At 42.2% G+C, this 20,182-nt stretch overlaps 2 protein-coding genes across 3 annotated transcripts; one reads left to right on the top strand and one right to left on the bottom strand.

The window, feature by feature from the left end:
• Positions 1-1,422: 1,422 nt before the first annotated feature.
• On the bottom strand, positions 1,423-8,744 carry LOC129512529 (endogenous retrovirus group K member 18 Env polyprotein-like). 2 transcript variants are annotated; one of them, XM_055329873.1, is made up of 3 exons: positions 8,485-8,744; positions 3,251-3,432; positions 1,423-2,290 (listed from the first exon to the last, which is right to left on the bottom strand). In XM_055329873.1, the coding sequence occupies exons 2-3, from the start codon at positions 3,429-3,431 to the stop codon at positions 1,458-1,460; spliced, it is 1,014 nt and encodes a 337-aa protein (XP_055185848.1). In that variant the 5' UTR covers position 3,432; positions 8,485-8,744; the 3' UTR covers positions 1,423-1,457. The 2 variants fall into 2 exon arrangements, with proteins under 2 accessions (XP_055185848.1, XP_055185932.1); XM_055329957.1 differs by having other exon boundaries at positions 3,264-3,432.
• A 7,078-nt stretch (positions 8,745-15,822) lies between these two features.
• Positions 15,823-18,639, top strand: LOC129512626 (developmental pluripotency-associated protein 3-like; the record flags this gene model as incomplete). Its single annotated transcript, XM_055330087.1, has 2 exons — positions 15,823-15,992; positions 18,374-18,639. Coding segments are annotated over exons 1-2 (351 nt in total), but the record flags the coding sequence as incomplete, so codon positions are not given.
• Positions 18,640-20,182: the final 1,543 nt, after the last annotated feature.

The raw sequence follows: 20,182 nt of genomic DNA, 5'->3' as shown, positions 1-20,182 counted from the left end.
TGGAGCTAACTGGGATCAGTTCTCTGAAGCTTTTCCTGTCAAACACTTCTTTCACCTCCTGTGGGTTTCCTATTTTGTCTTCTGTTGAGGGTAGTGGAGAACAACAGGAAGAAACAAATAACAAAGCACTAGGGATAGTAGAAGAGTAAATCGTGTGCAACTAGTACATAAATGAGTTCTGGAGCTCTGATCACAAAATAGTGATTATAGACCACAATACCATGTTGTAAACTTGAAAGTTGCTAAAGGACTAGATTTTAATTTCTTCCTCGTGAAATAAATAATTATGTGATGTGATAGAGGTGTTAGCTAACCCAAAGTGGAATCGTATTACGATATATAAATGAATCAAATGAACACACCATTTTTATTAACCTTACGTGATGTCATGTCAATTATATTTCAAACATTTTTTAAAATACTACATCATTAACATCTCTCCTTGCAAAATAGTAAATCATGCAGAATCCAAGAAGATATTAGTTACACATATATTTTGTAATTGTGACATTAATTTACTTTAAAAATAATATATCCATGGAACTGTAACTTGTATGAGCAAATTGTTTGACACATTGGTTTCTCCTTTCCTTCTACTTAATTAACTAACACTATCCCTTGAAAACATCAACAGTTCTTGATGTCTGGAAAAGAGCCCCAACATCTGAGAGAATTCAAGCCCTTACATGGGTTGGGACAGCTTCCCAGCTGCTCTCTCTTTCCTCTTTTCCTTCTTCCTATTAAGCTCTCTTCCCGCAGCTCTATTTTGTAATCCTAGCTATTAGTTCTTACTAAGAAAAGATAATTCATATTTCCAACTTTCAAAAATGGAAAATGTAAATGGTATGCATTGGTTCACTGTCGCGGCCGGCGCGAGAAGGTCCGGATTCAGGAACCGAGGGCAAGGGGATGAGAAAGAAACAAGAGACTAAAAGTTCATGGGATAGGAGGTTCCATGCAGCTGATGGCCACAATGGACAAGCTTTATTTTTGCATGTAGAGTTTATATAGCCTCTGAAAGCAGGCAGCTTATTTCTTTAAGGAGAAGTACATCTCACGCACAAACATACATTGTTTTTGAAACTAACACCTGTTATTTGTTTAAGCAATAGAGCAGGAATGCCACATATAGACTAAACAGTGAAGTTTGTTTATTAAGTAATGTCTGCCAAGGTGGTCATGTGTCAGGCCACCTTCTTGCTTACTTTATGGGAACTTGTCTCGATAACATTTTAAAGGAGAAGCAAATATGTACATTTACTTCCATAAGGGGGAAGAGCTAGGTGCAGCCCCAGCAGGTTGGCCAGGTATGACAAGGAGCCTTTGCTCAACCCAGAACCCTGCCTCGCGCCGCAGGACTGGGGTTGGCTAGGGACAACAGGGAGCTTTGGCTCAACTGGAACCCTGCCTTGCACCGCAGGACTGTGGGTTGGCTAGGGACCACAAGGAGCTTTGGCTCAACTTGGAACCTTGCCTCGCACTGCGGGACCGCTCCCAACATCTCCCCCTATATTTTTCAAATGCAAAAAGTGAAGTTGTGCCTTAGAGGAATTTAATTGATTATTGAATTTTCTGCAAGAGCAGGCAAACATTACATACATCAGAATTAATCCGATTATTAATACCAAAAATATCCAAAAGGAATATTTCAATGAATTGAAGGGATTAAAACCATTTAACTGATTTAAGATCTCACCAGCTAAATCGCCGGGGTCTTCATAATGCAACATACTTTGACTAATGACGTTTATTTCTTGTTGTAATTTTAAGAGATCCAGACTAATATTAGCATGATTCCAAACCCCTTGTAAATGCATACGTACATTTTCCCATGATCCATTAAAAGGCAGAGGGGTAACACAAATATGCTTATAAGCGTCATGGCAAGTCAATTGGGTTATAGTTTTTAGTACAACAAATTGATCACCAAGATATAAAACGGCTTCTTTTAAAGCTTCAATCTGTGCTTCAATTTTTTCATCAATTCTCTTTTGAGCATCGAGAGCAACAGTTACATTTCTAGCAAATTCATTTACATGTTCAGCAGTCTGAGCATTTTCATGCAAAGATACAACAGATACAGTAGCAGAAGCAATAAGAGCAATAGTAGCCACTATCCCTGCAATTAAAAGTCCAAGAAATCTTGGAGTTCTTCTTAGCTTCTTCACCAATTCTTGAGCTAACTGCATGCCAAAGTTCGCGTACCAAGGTCCTCTCACATCAACAGGAATCATCCAATATGGAGGTTGTTGCACCAGGAATAACTTTGTGTTGAAATCAATCTTCTTATCTATAGGTATGCAATTTGTTAATATGCACGAGGGACAATGAAGTCGATAAAAGGTAGAGGTTTTAGTTTTTTCGACAGTTACCTGGCCGTTTCCTATTACTAAGAAAAAGGGAGGGGGCACGCATGTGCGAACGCGGATCGTGGGATTTAGAATAGCCTCTGGAAAGCCTATGCTATCATTTGTGTAAATCTGGTCAAAAGCAGCATAAAGCTTCCATAAATCTCTGTGTACTTTTCCTGTACTAGTCAATAAAATGGATCGCGGGATAGCTCGAGTGTGCTCTTGCAATTCCGCATTGGGTATGCGCATATAGCTAGGAATTAAACGAAGAGGTTTTAGGATGGGACCCAATGTGGAGGTGGAAGTATGACGTGCTGATCGAGATAGATCAAATATTGGGAAGTCCACTTCATGTGGAGAGAAGGTCTTGGGTGAATACATCTGACAATCATCAAAAGCATAGGTTCCTTCTAATGCATTTCCTTTGTAAGGACATTGATTCATAACAATAGGGGCACTCTTGGAATCATGAACCCCATCTCCAATGATTTCCAACTTCTGCCAATAGGCCTGTATATACTTTTGTGCCCATTGCATTTTACCTTTTACATGAAAGAGAGACCTAGTAGAATAATTTAGGACTCTGCCTACAGGCACGGATCCCAAGCAAGAGAGTGTTAGTCTCTTTGGATGGGTTTCTTTTTGAAAACAGATCGGAGGGTGAAAGGCCAATCCGGAATAATTTATAGGAGATTGCACAGAAGGGAAGAAACTAGGGACCCCGTTCCCCAAGATAGAGAAATTAATATGAATTTTAGGGGTTGGATCCTCCCAAGTTACTGGCTGTGCTACAGGAGGACTGGACAAATAAGCCCAGAACAGTTTTCCTTCAGCAGGGGGAGGGATAATAAGAAGGCTGAGGCAAGCCAGAAAATGAGTAAAGGGGGTTAGTTGTTTACCAGAGGATATTACCAAACTTGTGGCTTGCGAGGTTGATTTCCTCATTTGCCTCCATGATGGCAGATTCGTCTTACGAGTCTTCTTCTTCCGAGGAGGGCATAAGTTCAGCCGACTCATCTTCCTTCTCAGTTTTGATATCTCTAACAAATTTGGCTGGAACCCAGCGCGGTGCTTCCTCATCCTGTGGGAAGATACAAGCATATCCTCGACCCTGTCTAAGTAAGGGGTCAGGGCCTTTCCACTGTCCTGTCATAGGATCCTTCCACTTTGCCATAAGGGGTGGATCAGTATTTTTTCCCCAATGTTTTTCTGATGGTGTATATCCATCATCATGCACAATCAAAAAATTTAAAATGAATATTGCTAAGTCTAGGTGCATGTGGGGGGAATATTTCATCTTTCCTGCCATAATCTCCCCCTTTTTTAGTTTTTGTAAGGTAGTTTTAAGTGTAAGATGAGCTCTTTCAATAATAGCTTGACCTGTAGAGTTGTAAGGGATGCCTGTGGTATGCTGGATGTGAAATGTTTCACAAAAGGTTTTAAAAGCTTGGGATATATAAACACTCCCATTATCAGTTTTTAATCGTTTAGGCATTCCCATGTAAGCAAAAGCGTGAAAAAGGTGATTTTGAACATCAGTAAAACTTTCACCAGAATGAGCAGAAGCTACGATCATGCCAGAATAGGTATCAATAGAAACATGCACAAATTGTAATTTATTAAAAGATGAATAATGTGTTACATCCATTTGCCAGAGATCATTGGGTAAAAGGCCTCGCGGATTAATGGCAAAGGAAGGGGTGTTAACATATTGGGGACATAGGGAGCAATTTTTAACAATTTGCCTAGCTTGTTCTCTAGTTATATGAAATTGCTTTCGTAGGGATCGAGCGTTTTGGTGGAAAAGAGAGTGACTTTTCATTGCTACACCGACAGGATCCTTATTAGCAATGACAGAATATAAATGAGCATATCTATCAGCCAAGTCATTTCCCGAGGCTAAAGGCCCAGGTAAACCAGAATGTGCTCTAATATGAGAAACAAATATAGGTGAAACTCTTTTTAAGAGCAGCTGCTGTATTTTATGAAAAAGGCACGAAAGTTCCTCATCATTAGAGTTTATGAAAGAATCAGCAAGAATGGGTAATATCCTGGCGACATATTGACTATCTGAATAGAGATTAAAGGGTTCTTGATAGATTTCAAGAGTTTTCATGACAGCATAAAGTTCAGCCCTCTGGACAGATTTTGTCTTATAGGACAACAGAATGATATTTTTATGTTGTTTATGCAGATAGACAATGGCAATGTGCCCGTCTTTGCTGGCGTCCGGAAATATGATGGGAGCGTCTTTAATCGGTTGACTCGAAATTGGAGAAACAAATATAGTAGGAATGATGGAGAGTCCTGAAGGAGTTTGTCATTGGGAAGATGAAAAAGAAATTGACCAGGAAAATTTGCCATAGATGTTTGCCATTCCAGGGAGGTTTGATATGCATCCTCTACCATGGAGGCGGTTAAAAGAGGACATATAATACTATGAGGCTCATGTCCAAATAACTGGATGCATCTCTTCCGTCCCCTAGCAATTAATAAAGATATAAGGGAAATCGTCGGGTTGATGACATGCAAAACATGCATAGCTAAATGGAGCCATTCCAAAGGCCCATGGGTTTGCCACAACACTGCCATAGGGAGAGCATCAGGTTTTAAGATTATTAAGTTAACATTCTTTGTCAAATCTCTTTGTTGGAGCTGCGCAGAGGAAATTTTATTTGTTACGAAAGCCAAGGCATCCTCTGCTTCTGGAGTAAGCTGTCTCAAAGATGAAGGGGACGAGTCCCCTTTTAAAATAGAAAAAAGGGGCTGTAACTGAGAAGTGGTGAGAGACAGCGAAGGGCGGAGTCAATTTATATCACCTAATAATTTTTGGAAGTCATTTAAAGTTTTTAATTGCGAGGTTCTAACTGCGATTTTCTGTGGCCTAATACTCTGTTTACTAATAAGATATCCTAAATACTCAAAGGGAGCTTCTCTCTGTACCTTCTCAGGAGCTATTTGAAGTCCAGCAGAGCTAAGACACTGGGAAAGAACCCGAAAGGCGTTAGCCAGGTGTTCACTGGCCTCTGCTGCCAGTAATAGGTCATCCATATAATGAATACAATATACCTCAGGGAATCGTTTCCTGAAAGGGATTATAGCTCTTTTTACATATTCTTGACACAATGTGGGACTGTTAACCATTCCCTGAGGTAAAACAGTCCATTCATATCGATAGTAGGGTTCTTGCAAATTTGTAGAGGGCAAAGAAAATGCAAAATGCTCCCCGTCACCAGGGGCTAAAGATATGGTAAAGAAGCAATCCTTTAGGTCTAGAACCAACATCTGAAAATTTAGCGGAATGGCAGAGGGAGAAGGGAGGCCAGGCTGTAGGGTCCCCATGGGAAATATTACCCGGTTGACTGCTCTTAGGTCTTGTAAAAGCCGCCATTTTCCTGTTTTCTTTTTAATGACAAAAATGGGGGTGTTCCATGGGCTAGTAGAGGGTTTTAAATGGCCGAGGTTTAATTGTTCTTGTATCAAGACCTCAGCAGCCTCTCTTTTTTCTTTCACTAAGGCCATTGATCTACCCAAACAGGAGTGGAAGTTTTCCACTTGAGAGGCAATGCATGGGGAGGATTCAATGGCCCTGGGGAAAACCCAAACCTTGTCGGGCCGGATTAGGAATGGGGGCTATAAAGGCTGGGTCCCCTTGCAAATTTTTACCTAAACCTTTTCCAGGCTGATATCCATGCTGTATCAATTGATTAAAAGACCAATCATTGGAAAGGGAGAGATTCATTTGAGACAAAACATCTCTGCCCCATAAATTTAATTCTATATCTAATATAAAGGGCTGAAATACTCCTTGTGAATCATTCGTCAAATCTCTCCATGTAAGTAAATCAGAACTTTGTTCAGGGGAGGAGGCAAAGCCTACCCCTCGAATAGGTACATCAACTGTCTTTTTGGGCCAGGTTTTAGGCCAATTATGATTAGATATGACTGAAACATCTGCCCCAGTGTCCAAAAGGCCCGGAAAAACCTTTCCGTTTATTTCCAGGTTAAAAAGAGGTTTATCAGGAGAAATCATTTTGGTCCAATATATATTGGTGGATCTGAAACCTTTATCTCCTCGCTCCCCAGTAAGCGCTTGATTAGAGGTTTTTATTATAGGGAGCAATATTAGTTGAGCAATAGGCATCCCAGGTTCCAGAGAGAGAGTACCAGTCTTCAGGGATGCCATAATATTAATTTCACCCGTATAGTCAGGGTCAATAACACCTGGATACACAATTAAACCTTTCATGGTGGAACTAGAACGCCCAAGGAGTAATCCAAAAGTTTCCTTAGGCAGCGGCCCCCATATGCCTGTAGGAATTTTTCTAGGTAATTGGCCTCCCTCCAAATAGTGAGTATGAACAGGGCTAAATCTAATCCTGCACTGGCGGGGGTACCGCGGTATAATCTGTCAATTCGAGGGAGGTCATCGGTGTTGGAGACGGGAGTGATGTTTGTTGGGGAAAGAGGGCCGCTATTGTTTGTTGGGGCCGCGGCAAGCCCCCCTTCCAGTTTCCCGAGAGGGGATTCCCTTAGAATCAGTCTTTGATCTACATTCATTAGCCCAATGATATCCTCTGTGGCATCTAGGGCAAAGGTTTTGAGGTTTTTTTGTAGTTTGAGAAATCTTTTTCTGAGGGCATTGATTTTTAAAATGCCCCAATTGGCCACATAAGAAGCATTTTTGATTCATTTTCATGTTTGGGTTCTTATTTTGTTTTAGTATCTGAGCGTGCAATTTTGCAGGAGGGATGCCTTTAAAAGCAGCAGCCAAGGTGACTCCTTGCAAATACGAGGGCCCAAATCTGCGCAAAGGCGCACATAATCTTCAAGAGTTCCCTGGTTCTTCCAAGGTCTTATGGCTGCTTGACAGGCGGCATTAGCATTCTCATAGGCCAGTTGTTTAACTATTAAAGTGCCAGCTTCCGCATCGGTGACTATTCTACTGACTGCGGTTAACAATCTGGCCACAAAATCAGAATAATTTTCCTCGGGACCTTGCCTGATCTTTGACAGTTCCTGTGACCTTGTATTTGTGGTAGGCAGCTTTTTCCATGCTGACAGAGAACAACTATTAATTTGGGTATAAGCTACTTCAGGAAAATTCAATTGCAAGCCCACGTCATAATACGGACCAGAACCAGTTAACATGTTGTAATCAACAGGAATGTTAGTTCCCCTATTGTAGCTGGCCTGTTTTTCAGCATTTTCAGAGAATTGCGTTTTCCATAACAAATTGTCCCCCGGGGAGAGGCATGCTTGTGCAATGACCCTCCAATCTCCAGGACATAACGCTTCTCGTGTCATATTGTCTAACATAGATAGAGTAAAAGGCGCTGTAGGGCCATACTGAGTACATGCTTGTTTTATGTCCTTTAGTACTTTAAAGCTTAAGGCAGTGTATGCTCCTCGTCCCCCCTGCACAGTAACAGGAAATAACTGAAACTCAGATACATCTTCTCCCCTCTGTGAGGCTTGAAATAGAGCTCTTTGTAATGGAGTAACTCCTTTTATTGGGTAAGAATCGTCTGATTGAACAGGAAAAAGGCTTCGAGGAGCCTTCTCAGTTTGCACAGCAGAGGAGTGTAATAAAGGTGGGGGAGGAGGTTCAGCATGATTTAAAACAAAAATCTCCTCCCTTCTATCTTCAAGGTAGGGACCATCAAACGGATCCTCTTCTTCATCATCTATTCTAAGGGACAGTTTATGTAAAGGGGGAGTATGGATTTTTTGATTTTCTAAGCTCCCCTCCATCGAGGGTGGAGACTCTTTCACTTTTAGAGTTCAAGGAGATGATCTCAATAGAGTCTGTAGGATCCAGAACCTCCTTTATACAATTCCATGTAGTCCATATATCAGGAGGCAGTTGTTCCCCTCTTATTTTTAATTCATTTTTCAGAGTCTGTCCAACTCTCTGCCAATCCGAAAGATCCACCGAGCCCTGATCAGGAAACCAAGGGCATATTATTCTAACTGTATCAAAGAACTTATCCAAAGAGTTATGAGAAACCTTAAACCCTTCTCCCTTAAAAGAGCCTGTAGAACTTTTAAAAAATACCCATGTTCTACAGATTGCCTTTGTCCCATGATTATTTTACTCCTATCGTTCACGGAGCCGCCGTGATCCCCTTACCTGTAACGTAAACACTTCTTCTTTCACTCTGTCTCGGGTCCCTGTTCGGGCGCCACTTGTCGCGGCCGGCGCGAGAAGGTCCGGATTCAGGAACCGAGGGCAAGGGGATGAGAAAGAAACAAGAGACTAAAAGTTCATGGGATAGGAGGTTCCATGCAGCTGATGGCCACAATGGACAAGCTTTATTTTTGCATGTAGAGTTTATATAGCGTCCGTAAGCAGGCGGCCTATTTCTTTAAGGAGAAGTACATCTCGCGCACAAACATACATTGTTTTTGGGGATCCCTGGGTGGCGCAGCGGTTTAGCGCCTGCCTTTGGCCCAGGGCGCGATCCTGGAGACCCAGGATCGAATCCCACGTCGGGCTCCCGGTGCATGGAGCCTGCTTCTCCCTCTCCCTCTGCCTATGTCTGTCTGTCTGTCTGTCTCTCTCTCTCTCTCTCTCTGTGTGTGTGTGACTATCATAAATAAATAAAAATTCAAAAAAGAAACATACATTGTTTTTGAAACTAACACCTGTTATTTGTTTAAGCAATAGAGCAGGAATGCCACATATAAACTAAACAGTGAGGTTTGCTTATTAAGTAGTGTCTGCCAAGGTGGTCATGTGTCAGGCCACCTTCTTGCTTACTTTATGGGAACTTGTCTCGATGACATTTTAAAGGAGAAGCAAATATGTACATTTACTTCCATAAGGGGGAAGAGCTAGGTGCAGCCCCTGCAGGTTGGCCAGGTACGACAAGGAGCCTTTGCTCAACCCAGAACCCTGCCTCGCGCCGCAGGACTGCGGGTTGGCCAGGGACAACAGGGAGCTTTGGCTCAACTTGGAACTCTGCCTCGCACAGCGGGACCGCTCCCAACAGTTCACCATATGTTTATGTGTCTGAGATTCCCTTGGACATCTGTGCCCATTTTGATAGCATTGGAACCAAGGTAATGCCCAAGACGACTCACTTAGGTTAAGACACACTTCATCAAACTGAGATTTAATTATAGTCTCAGCTCTCCCAGAGATGATATCTTAAACCAATCAATCAGGAATCGCCTGATCAACACTAGTTAGGTAGTCGGCCTGATAGAATCCCAATATCCCGTAAAGGAAAGTGACCTTGCAATAACCAATGAGCTTATTTATTTATTTATTTATTTATTATTATTTTTTTTCCAATGAGCTTTTTTACCTGGTGTAATGTCCTTGATGATCACGTCTCCCTTCATTTTGTGCAGTCCTGGGAGCTCCATTCTATCCACTAGATGGGTTGCCGTCCCATTCATAGATCGTTGAAGAAAGCCAATATAGATCTTTAAAATGTACTCAGTTGAATTTGGTTTTTAATAATACTCTAAGTAGAGATGTTGGTCTTAAGTGTTAATTCACTCAACAAGCAAGTGTTTCATGTCTATGAATCTGTAATGTGTTAGGTACTAGAGCTAACTGAAGAGTTTACCTGGTCTCAAATCTCGTCTTTTGCATGTATGTATTTTAAAGCTCTTAATATCTATTGTTAGACAATATTTCAAAGATTTCATTCACAGCTGCCAACTATGGGAAATGCTAATCTCACAATACATCTTTCTTAGTATTATCTATTCTAAAATTGCCACGCAATAGTTTAAAAGCTATCTGAATTAGGGTTTTAAAACTTGAGTAGAAGTGAAATATTTTACACATTAGTTTACTCATACTTCCTCAGATGAGAAATCTTTACATTTTTTTGAAATTCATCTAATAGATTTTGTTGTTTTATTCATTTAGCTAATCTCTACACCCAATGTGGGGCTTGAACGTAGGAGTCTAAGATCAAGAGTTGCAGATTCCTCAGACTGAGCCAGCCAGGTGCCCCTGGATTCTTATTCATTATTCATTAGTATTATTGTGTTCTTTATCTGTCATATATGCTGCAATTTCTTTCTTTCTCTCTTTCTTTTTTTACTGTATTATTTGTCCTTTAACTCTAACTTGGGGGACGCCTGGGTGGCTCAGCAGTTGAGCGTCTGCCTTTGGCTCAGGGAGTGATCGCAGAGTACCAGGATCGAGTCCCACATTGGGCTTCCTGCATGGAGCCTGCTTCTCCCTCTGCCTCTCTCTCTCTCTCTCTGTGTGTGTGTGTCTCATGAATAAATAAATAAAATCTAAAAATAAAAATAAAAAAATAAATCTACCTTGGTTCTTGATTTTCTTTTTTTTAAGATTTTATTTATCTATTCATGAGATACATGGAGAGAGAGAGAGAGAGAGAGAGAGAGAGAGGCAGAGACATAGGCAGAGGGAGAAGCAGCTCCATGCAGGAAGCCAGGATCACGCCCTGGGCGGAAGGCAGGCACTCAACTGCTGAGCCACCCAGGCATCCCATGGTTCTTGATTTTCTGTATGAAATCTGGCAACGTTTTTGTAATTATATTGTTCCTTTCCACATTTTGAATCTCCTCAAACCTTTCATATTCTCCCTAAAAACCCCACCTCTCCTAACCTAAGCGTGAAACATGTTCATTTTTGTTTCCTGAATACTTCCTATTTTCTGAATATTTCCTATTTTCTATTTTTTAAAAAGTTATATGTGCATATTCTGTAAAGTAGCCCACAATTGTGGATTTGTGAAGACTCTCTTCAGCTGCCCTCTCCATTTTATTTCTGAGGAGCACCCACCTTAAATTTTTTTGGTGGATTTTCTCTGTGTGTGTGTGTTTATCTCCATATTTCAAAATAGCATGTTTATAATGATATTTCTTGATTTTATATATTTGTCTCCTTCTCTCTCTTCCTTCCTTCCTTCCTTTTTTTGGTATTGGGCATTATTAATTACTTTCAACAGAGATTTAGCTTTATCTTCTCCTCTACCACACATTCACAAATTTCAAATCTCCTTATCCTTCTAATTTGGTTATTTTCTGTTTTAGTTAGATCAGCATTCCTGGTAAAAGGTATAAGGTGCATGTATTTATTTCTTTATTTATAAAATGTATTTACATATTTATTTATAAAATTTAAATTCAATTAAATAACACCTAATGCAGTTCCCGAGAGAGAGAAGTGTTCAGTGATTCATCAGGTGCATATAACACCCAGTGCTCATCACATCAAAAAAAGTGCCCTCCTTAATGCCTGTTACCCCATTATCCCATCCCTCCTTCCCCCTCCCTTTCAGCAACCCTCAATTTGTTTCCTATGATTGTCTCTTATGGTTTGTCTCCATGATTTCATCTTGTTTTATATTTCCCTCCCTTCCCCTATGCTTCTATGTTTTGTTTCTTAAATTCCTCATATAAGTGAGATCATATAACTTTCTCTCATTGATGTATATATAATGTGCTTTTTTTCCTTTTGATTTAAAAATTGTTTTTATTTATTCAAGAGAGACACAGAGAGAAAGGCAGAGACATAGGCACAGGGAGAAGCAGGTCTCCTGGAAGAAGCCCAATGTGAGACCCAATCCCAGGATTGCTCAACCACTAACCCCAGATGCTCAACTACTAAGCCAATCAGGCACCCTATATAATGTGCATTTAAAATGTTATTTGAGGGATCCCTGGGTGGTGCAGCAGTTTGGCGCCTGCCTTTGGCCCAGGGCGCGATCCTGGAGATCCAGGATCGAATCCCACGTCGGGCTCCTGGTGCATGGAGCCTGCTTCTCCCTCTGCCTGTGTCTCTGCCTCTCTCTCTCTCTCTCTGTGACTATCATAAAAAATAAAATAAAATAAAATAAATAAAATAAAATAAATAAATGTTATCAAAAATAAAATAAAATGTTATTTGAGTGTATTCAATTCTGCAATAGAGGGAAAAAAGAAATGGGATGGATGATACCCTTAAGGTAGCAGCTTATGAGACAAAGATGAAACTCATAGTTAAGTGTGGATGCTCACTAAATAACTAGCACATGAAATATAGGCAGATTTCATTATGTGTGTTTAAACATACAGTAGGTTATAAAATATATATCCAGTAAGTAAAATAGTAATCAATATTACAAGGGGCACCTGGGTGGCTCAGTGGTTGAGCATCTACCCTTGGCTTAGGTTGTGTATCCGGGATCTTGGGGTCCTGGTCCTGGAATTGAGTCCTGGATCAGGGTCCTGCTTCTCCCTCTGCCTGTGTCTCTGCCTCTTTCTATGTGTGTCTCTCATGAATAAATAAATCTTAAAAAAAGTTATTACTTACAGAAAGAAAAGGATGGAAAAAACAAGGCACAATCATATCACCTGTGAGTGACAACTATGTCAACGGTCAGTAAGGCATTAGTGGTACCCACTATTATCTCATTGTGGGACCACATAGGCTCTGCCCTTGAAATGCAAACAAAATTCATGATTGCTCACCGGGCTAATTGGCCAGCTACAGCTATGGCCACTGGTGGAAACAGGGTGCGTTCTTAGTACCTGGCACTCTCTGTTTAGGGGCTCTTTCCTCAAACCTCAGCTTTGGTTCTCATGACAACCCCATCAAAGGTGAAGGATGAAGCAGTCAAGAAACAAACATATATAAACAGTGTGTGAGGAAGGAAGAAGCTTTCCTGACCCTGTTAAGGTCTCTGACTGGGTCTAAAAATTAAACTGACAAAGGCAGATTAGCAAGGGAAAAGCATACACATTCACTCAGTATAAATTTTACTTACAGCAGCCTTCATAAGGAAACAAAGACCCGAACCAGTGGGTAAGCTGAATCTTTTTATGCTAGATTTGATGAAGAGTGCACAGTCATGGGTTAAGGAGTATGAGGTAATTGTAGTGAAAGGGGAAACTTAGCAAGGCCTGTTCATTTCGGTTCTTAAAACACACAAACAAACAAAAAACATTATTTAGGGGTACCTGGGGTGCTCAGGTCATGATCCCAGGGTCTTGGGATTGAGTCCCACATTGGGCTACCTGCTTGGTGGGGAGCCTACTTCTCCCTCTCCCTCTTCTGATCCCCATGCTTGTGCTCTCTCTCAAATAAATAAATAAAACCTTAAAAATTGTATTTATTTATATGAGAGAGAATGCTGGGTGTGGGGCAGGGAAGGGGTAGAGGAGAGAATCTCAAGCAGACTCTGCAGCACAAGCCTGATGTGGAGCTTGGTCCCAGGACCCTGAGATCATGACTTGAGCCAAAACCAAGTGTCAGACACATAACCCACTGAGCCACTCAGGTGCCCCTTCATTTGGATTCTTATCAGTGTCCCTCTGTCTTGGAGATGAGGATGTTGGTTTCTTGCAGGTATGGGAAGGGCACCTCTCAGCTTAAAATATTTGATCAGCCAACATGTCATATTTTAGGGGACTATGTATTGAAGTCTATCGACTGCATATCCCTTAGCTTGGGAACTAAGATCCGTGTCGACTGTATCCTATTTCCCGAAAAAACAAAATTCAGTGGAATCAATTTTAAAGATCATAATGGCTTTATTCAATAATTCACGAATTGGGCAACATCCAATCTAGCAGGTAGAAAGGAATTCTAAAGTGGTAAACAAGAAAAGAGATTTTATAGGCAGAAGGGAGTAGGAGTAAGGAAGTGGTACTGGGTGAAAAAGTAGATTGGTTAATACAAGGGGACTTTCCTGTAGGGAATGGCAGAGGTCTACTGGCAGATTCCCTAACTCGCCAATCAGGAGACTCCTGGCTTCAGATTTCACTTCTGGGAGAGCCAAAACTAATTACATTCAGCATCAATTTGGTGATATGGAGCGTAGCAGGAACAACTCCATTTTGAGCCTGTTATCTGGTTTTTAACATTCTGAATCCATTTGTTTACCTCATCACTTGCTTTTTGCTGTGCACCTTAAATTGAAATATAGTGAGATAGGAGCTTTTTCTTTTTTTAAGATTTTATTTATTTATTCATGAGAGACACAGAGAGAGGCAAAGAGAGAAGTAGGCTCCAAGCATGTGGCCTGACATGGGACTCAATCCCAGGTCTCCAGGATCACACCCTGGGATAAACACGGCACTAAACTACTGAGCCACCCGGGCTGCCCTGCCTGATAGGAGCTTTTTAATGTGGTTGGTTGGTGAGCCTTTCTGTTTCATGACCTTAAGAGTACTTACCTGGTAGTGTTCTTGTATCCAGTTCATTTCCCACAAGACAAAGGAATCTCTCCTGGTGGTGACATTTTTGAGTATCCGAGAATGTTCCATACATGCTCAATACTTTGACTATATACAGAATTCCAGGTTGGAAAGCATTTTCCTTCAGAAGTTGGAAGGTTTTTCTCCACTATCCTCTAACATTCAGTGTTGTTGGGGAATTTGAAGCCATTATATTCCGAATCTTAAAATTCTCACCTTTTCTTTTTTTTTAAGATTTTATTTTTTTATTCATGAGACATACAGTGAGACAGAGACTTAGGCAGAGGGAGAAGCAGGCTCCCTGAGGAGAGCCCGATGTAGGGCTTGATTCAGGACCCTGGGATCACTCCCTGAGCTGAAAGCAGACGTTCGATCATTAAGCCACCCAGGCGTCCCTTAAAATTCTCGTTTTCTTATATTTGCTCTATTTTACATGTTTATGGTTCTGCTTTACTTTATTAAGGGGATATCTTTGATTTTATCTTTAAACCATTTTTTTGTTGTTGTTTCTATTTTTTTAAAGGAAAATCTTTTTTTTTAATTTTTATTTATTTATGATAGTCACACACACACGAGAGAGAGAGAGAGAGAGAGAGAGAGAGGCAGAGACACAGGCAGAGGGAGAAGCAGGCTCCATGCACTGGGAGCCCGACATGGGATTCAATCCCGGGTCTCCAGGATCGCGCCCTGGGCCAAAGGCAGGCGCACTATAACTCTTTAAAGCCCAGTCCACAAACCTGTAACCATCTCCAGAGGTAGTTCGAGAAAAACTGATTTTTGAGGCAGCCCTTGGGAGACACAAGCACCGAGGCTCTTTTACAATTTTCCAGCCTACGTGACAGAGAGTATGATTGTTTTGATGCAAAGCAGATGAAGAATTACCCTATTAGTCCACTAATACTACTACGCCCACTCACCCTATCCCTTAACCATTAGCATTTACATTAAAATAGACTGGCTGATTGGCTTATCTTTCGGTTTTTTTTAATTTTTTTAAATTTTTATTTATTTATGAGAGTCACAGAGGGAGAGAGAGAGAGAGGCGCAGAGACATAGGCAGAGGGAGAAGCAGGCTCCATGTACCGGGAGCCAATGTGGGATTCGATCCTGGGTCTCCAGGATTGCGCCCTGGGCCAAAGGCAGGCGCCAAACCGCTGCGCCACCCAGGGATCCCTTATCTTTCGTTTTAAGAGGAAACCCGACCGAAACTTTGAGGTTTGTTCTTCCTCTTGCCACGCCAGGCTTTGTTGGAATTTGGATTTTTTTCTTGCTCTTTCTGGGCTCTAAAGTTCTTCCCAGGCTAGCAAGTTTGAGTCTTGAGCATCACCTCCCACTGGCACCCGAAGATCCAGGAGCTTCAGTCCACAACTAGGGTTTCAATGGATTCACCAAAGCAGCTGCACCCAGCCTGGGCCCCGGGATCATCTCAGATGTTTCCTGAAGAGCACTCTCAGGAAGGTTCAGGTAAGTCGGATGTACCCTTTATTCGAGTGAAGAGGTTGCCCTCCTTCTTAAGTTGACTTCAGTCTTAAGGAGGAATGCAGCGAAGTGAAAAACTACTTCCATCCAGGCAGGAGGGCCTAGGTCGTGTGGGTACCCCCAGTGATAAACACACAAAGGAAGACTGGGGAAGGAGTTGAGGCCTGCATTCTCTGCTTTCTACACTCAGGAACACTTAAATGTTTCCAACCAGGCTTCTGGGGAAGAGCAATCGGAGTCCTTCTAGGTCCTGGCTCAGAATGTCTGCCTATTAGCCATACGGATCAGGAATGGTAAAAAGGAACAAAATGCAAGAAACCTGAACTCCAGATTAACCTAAAGTTTTTTTCATCTCACCAAACTTCTCTGGACTGGTTTTGCAGCTGAATTTATCCTTTAGGAACGTTAATAAACAAAGAAGCGACTTTTCAGAGGAAATCCAAGGGACACACTTTAAAAAGCCAGTGAATGTGCTCTATAATGTAAATTAGTAGGACAAACTCTGGAGGGCTTTCTTAGGAACAATGCTCCAGAAATATTAACGGCGTCCTCTCCTTCTTGGGTTCTACCTGTACCAAAACTTATTTCTTGGAGCTTCACCCAATCCCAGGCTTGGCCACAGAAAACCAATGGACTTGAAACCTCACTACCCTGACTAATGGTGGGGCTGGGTGGTGGTAGGTAACCCCGAGCCAATCCTCACTGGGCAGCTAGAAAGCTGGGTGGGAAGCTTCCTGATATTTAATATTCCGGCAGCATCCCCTTCCCAATCCAGACCTGCCCACCCCACCCACCTCCTTTGAGGAAAGAATCTGGGTGGGTATATATAGGGGGAAGATTAGTGAAGAGAATATCTGTATCATTCCATCTCTGCGTTTCCTTGACTCTGCCTTAGTACCTAATGGCTCCACAACTAGGGATCTTTATTACTTGTGCACAAGTCCCTAGAAGTGAAATGGATCCTGACTCTTAATGCTTTCATCAGGAAGAATTAATGTGGGATCCCTGGATGGCGCAGCGGTTTGGCGCCTGCCTTTGGCCCGGGGCGCGATCCTGGAGACCCGGGATCGAATCCCACGTCGGGCTCCCGGTGCATGGGGCCTGCTTCTCCCTCTGCCTATGTCTCTGCCTCTCTCTCTCTCTCTGTGACTATCATAACTAAATAAAAATTAAAAAAAATAAATAAATAAAGGAAGAATTAATGTTAACTCCTTTATATGAGATACGAGTATGGGGTATGCATAATGGTTTGGATCAGAGAGGCAAGTGAGTGGCTGATCTCCCAAAACAAAGGAGTGTTTGAGTTCATAACATGAAATGGTTGGTTATAAGTGAAGAGGGTAACAGCCAGTTCAGCTTCCTAGTTCTGTATAAGGACTGTTGTATTTGGGGTTTGTCTATTTCACAGTGTGTGCCCCTGCCCCTAAGAAAATTGAAGAGGTGTGTAATTTTTTAAAGATTTTATATACATTCATGAGAGACCCACAGAGACACAGGCAGAGGGAGAAGCAGGCTCCCTGCAGGAAGCCCGATGCAGGACTCAATCCCTGGACCCGGGATCACGCCCTGAGTGGAAGGCAGATGCTCAAGTGTTGAGCTACTCAGGTATCCCAAAGAGGGGAATAATTGTTACCAAGTTGAGCTGCTGAAACTTGTTTACTGATTTTTGACTTGCATTGGTACTTTGTTGTCTGCCCCCACCTTCTATTACAAATTAACAGAAGTGAAAATGGAAAAACTGCCAATACCTGAATTTTTTTTTTGGGGGGGGTCCCATGTTATTCCAATTGGAATCATACACTTAGGTATCTTTTGTCCCTGTAGGGGAAAAATAACCTTCAGAACTACCAATAATAGGAAGGGGGTGGATTTTTTTTTTTTTAAGAACAAACTGTTTCAAAAAAAATAAAAATAAAATAAAATAAAAAATAAAAAAGAACAAACTGTTTCCCATCATAATGGATTATTTTTTTAAGGTTTTATTTATTTTTAGAGCTAGAGTGCAAGAGGGAGAGGGACAAACTGACTCCATACTGAGCACAGAGCTGGACAGGGAGCTCTATCTGTCCCAGGACCCTGAGATCATGGGATCAACACCTGAGCTGGGATCGAGAGTCAACTGCTTAGCCAACTGAGCCACCCAGGTTCCCCCATCAAAGCAGATTCTTAAGCATGTTCTCAAACCCTCTCACCATGTGCAGTGTGTTAGATGGCACAGTAGGTAACGTGCTATGTGATCTTCCACCCTGAAAAACCTCCCACTGTCCATCATTGAATCTGCTTAAGAGCAGACCTACTTGGAGCCTGAGACCAGTAACTACTGGATGATGGAATGCACCCTAATGGGTCTTTCTCTTTTCTTTCAGCAGCTGTTCAAACCATGTCCGAAGTGTTAGTAAAGAACCTTAGCAAACTGACTCTAGACCCTAGTATCAAACTCCCCTCCCCTCTACCAGAATATCCACCCCAGCAGCAGGAGAGAGAGAAGAAACCACAGGGGCTTGTTGACCGCATCCTCAGCAACAACAGGAAGAGGAGTGGAGTGAGGACTCTGTTAACTGCTAGGAAAGAAAGGATGGAGAGGATGATTCCATTGATTCAGTACCAGCGCTACGTTAACAAGCGGTCCATGGTAGGTTCCAGTGATCTAGACAGCGTTTCCCCATGGGGGCGGGGGTGGGGGAGTGGAGGTGCACAAGCAATTAAGAATGATGAGCAGCAGTCACTCAACTATCCTGGTGAGCGCAGGGTGTGAATAACACTTGGATTTTTAACATTCTCCAATTTTTATCTTCTAGTAGATGTATAATATTAGTAATGTAACTTTCAATCATTTTTTTTTCTTCCCATAAAGCTTCAAAAGGATCTACTGGAGCAGGAAATTGAGGTAAAATAAGATTTTTATTCAAATGACACATGAGAGTGGGTATCTGATTTGTATTCTAAAAGATGTTATTTATCCATGTAACAGAGGAAGACTGCATAAGCAAGGGAGTGACGGAGAGAGAGAAATGGTCTTTCCACTGAGCAGGAAGCCCGAGACGCGGGTCTCAGTCCCAGGGCCCCTGGGAACGTGACCTGAGCTGAAGGCAGACGCTTAACCAACTGAGCCACCCAGGCACCCTATTTCTTGGTTTTTCTTTTTGAGAGAAGGAAAGGTAAATTGACTTTGAATTTCTGAATATCCAGAAACTCTGGAGAAATACATTCATATTTGTAATTTTTAGTGTAGTTTGGTTAATGGCAAAATTGATCAGAAAGTCCAGCGTTCCCACATACCTCCTGAACAGGCTCCTCCACTGTGAACATTCCATGCCAGGATGATAAATTGGTAGTTGATGAACCTACACTGACATCACCTCCAGTCTATTTCTTACATTAAGGCCAACTCTTGGTGTGGTATATTTGTACTTCAAGTGCTGTCAAAAACATGGTCATGGAGGGATTCCTGGGTGGCTCTGCGGTTTGGTGCCTGCTTTCGGCCCAGGGGATGATCTGGAGTCCTGCGATTGGGTCCCACATCGGGCTCCCTTCATGGAGCCTGCTTCTCCCTCTGCCTGTGTTTCTGTCCACTGAGCCCGCCCCCCCATAAATAAATACAAAGTTTTTATTTTTTAATTTTTTTATGATAGTCACAGAGAGAGAGAGGGGCAGAGGGAGAAGCAGGCTCCATGCACCGGGAGCCCGACGTGGGTTTCGATCCCGGGTCTCCAGGATCGCGCCCCGGGCCAAAGGCAGGCGCCAAACTGCCGCGCCACCCAGGGATCCCCCAATAAAATGTTCTTAAAAAACGGGGGATCCCTGGGTGGTGTGGTGGTTTGGCACCTGCCTTTGGCCCGGGGCGCGATCCTGGAGACCCGGGATCAAAACCCACGTCGGGCTCCCGGTGCATGGAGCCTGCTTCTCCCTCTGCCTATGTCTCTGCCTCTCTTTCTAGCTCTCTCTCTGTGACTATCGTAAATAAATAAAAATTAAAAAAAAGGTCATGACAATACTCCGTAGTAAGAGGGCATACACATGAGTTCAGTGTTGAGAAGTAATCGCTCACATTTAAGACCTTCAGAGAATGACACCAGAATATATTTTTGTTGGACAATCAGCTGTTACCATCACATAATGACCCACAATATGGCATTCTTTAGTACCCACGTTTCAATCCTGCCTCATTGTCCCTA

Source organism: Nyctereutes procyonoides, unplaced genomic scaffold (assembly GCF_905146905.1).
Source record: "Nyctereutes procyonoides isolate TBG_1078 unplaced genomic scaffold, NYPRO_anot_genome, whole genome shotgun sequence".
In the NCBI taxonomy this organism is placed as follows: domain Eukaryota; kingdom Metazoa; phylum Chordata; class Mammalia; order Carnivora; family Canidae; genus Nyctereutes; species Nyctereutes procyonoides.
Note: the sequence above shows the minus strand (reverse complement) of the source record. Positions and strands in the feature narration are given on the sequence as shown.

Bases quoted from the DNA above. Each gene is read 5' to 3' on its own strand.
- LOC129512529 (XM_055329873.1), bottom strand. From the start codon at position 3,431: ATGAGGAAGCACCGCGCTGGGTTCCAGCCAAATTTGTTAGAGATATCA. The intron at 2,291-3,250 runs GTAAACAACTAA...GCATACCTATAG, and splicing joins AAGTTTGGTAATATCCTCTG to ATAAGAAGATTGATTTCAAC.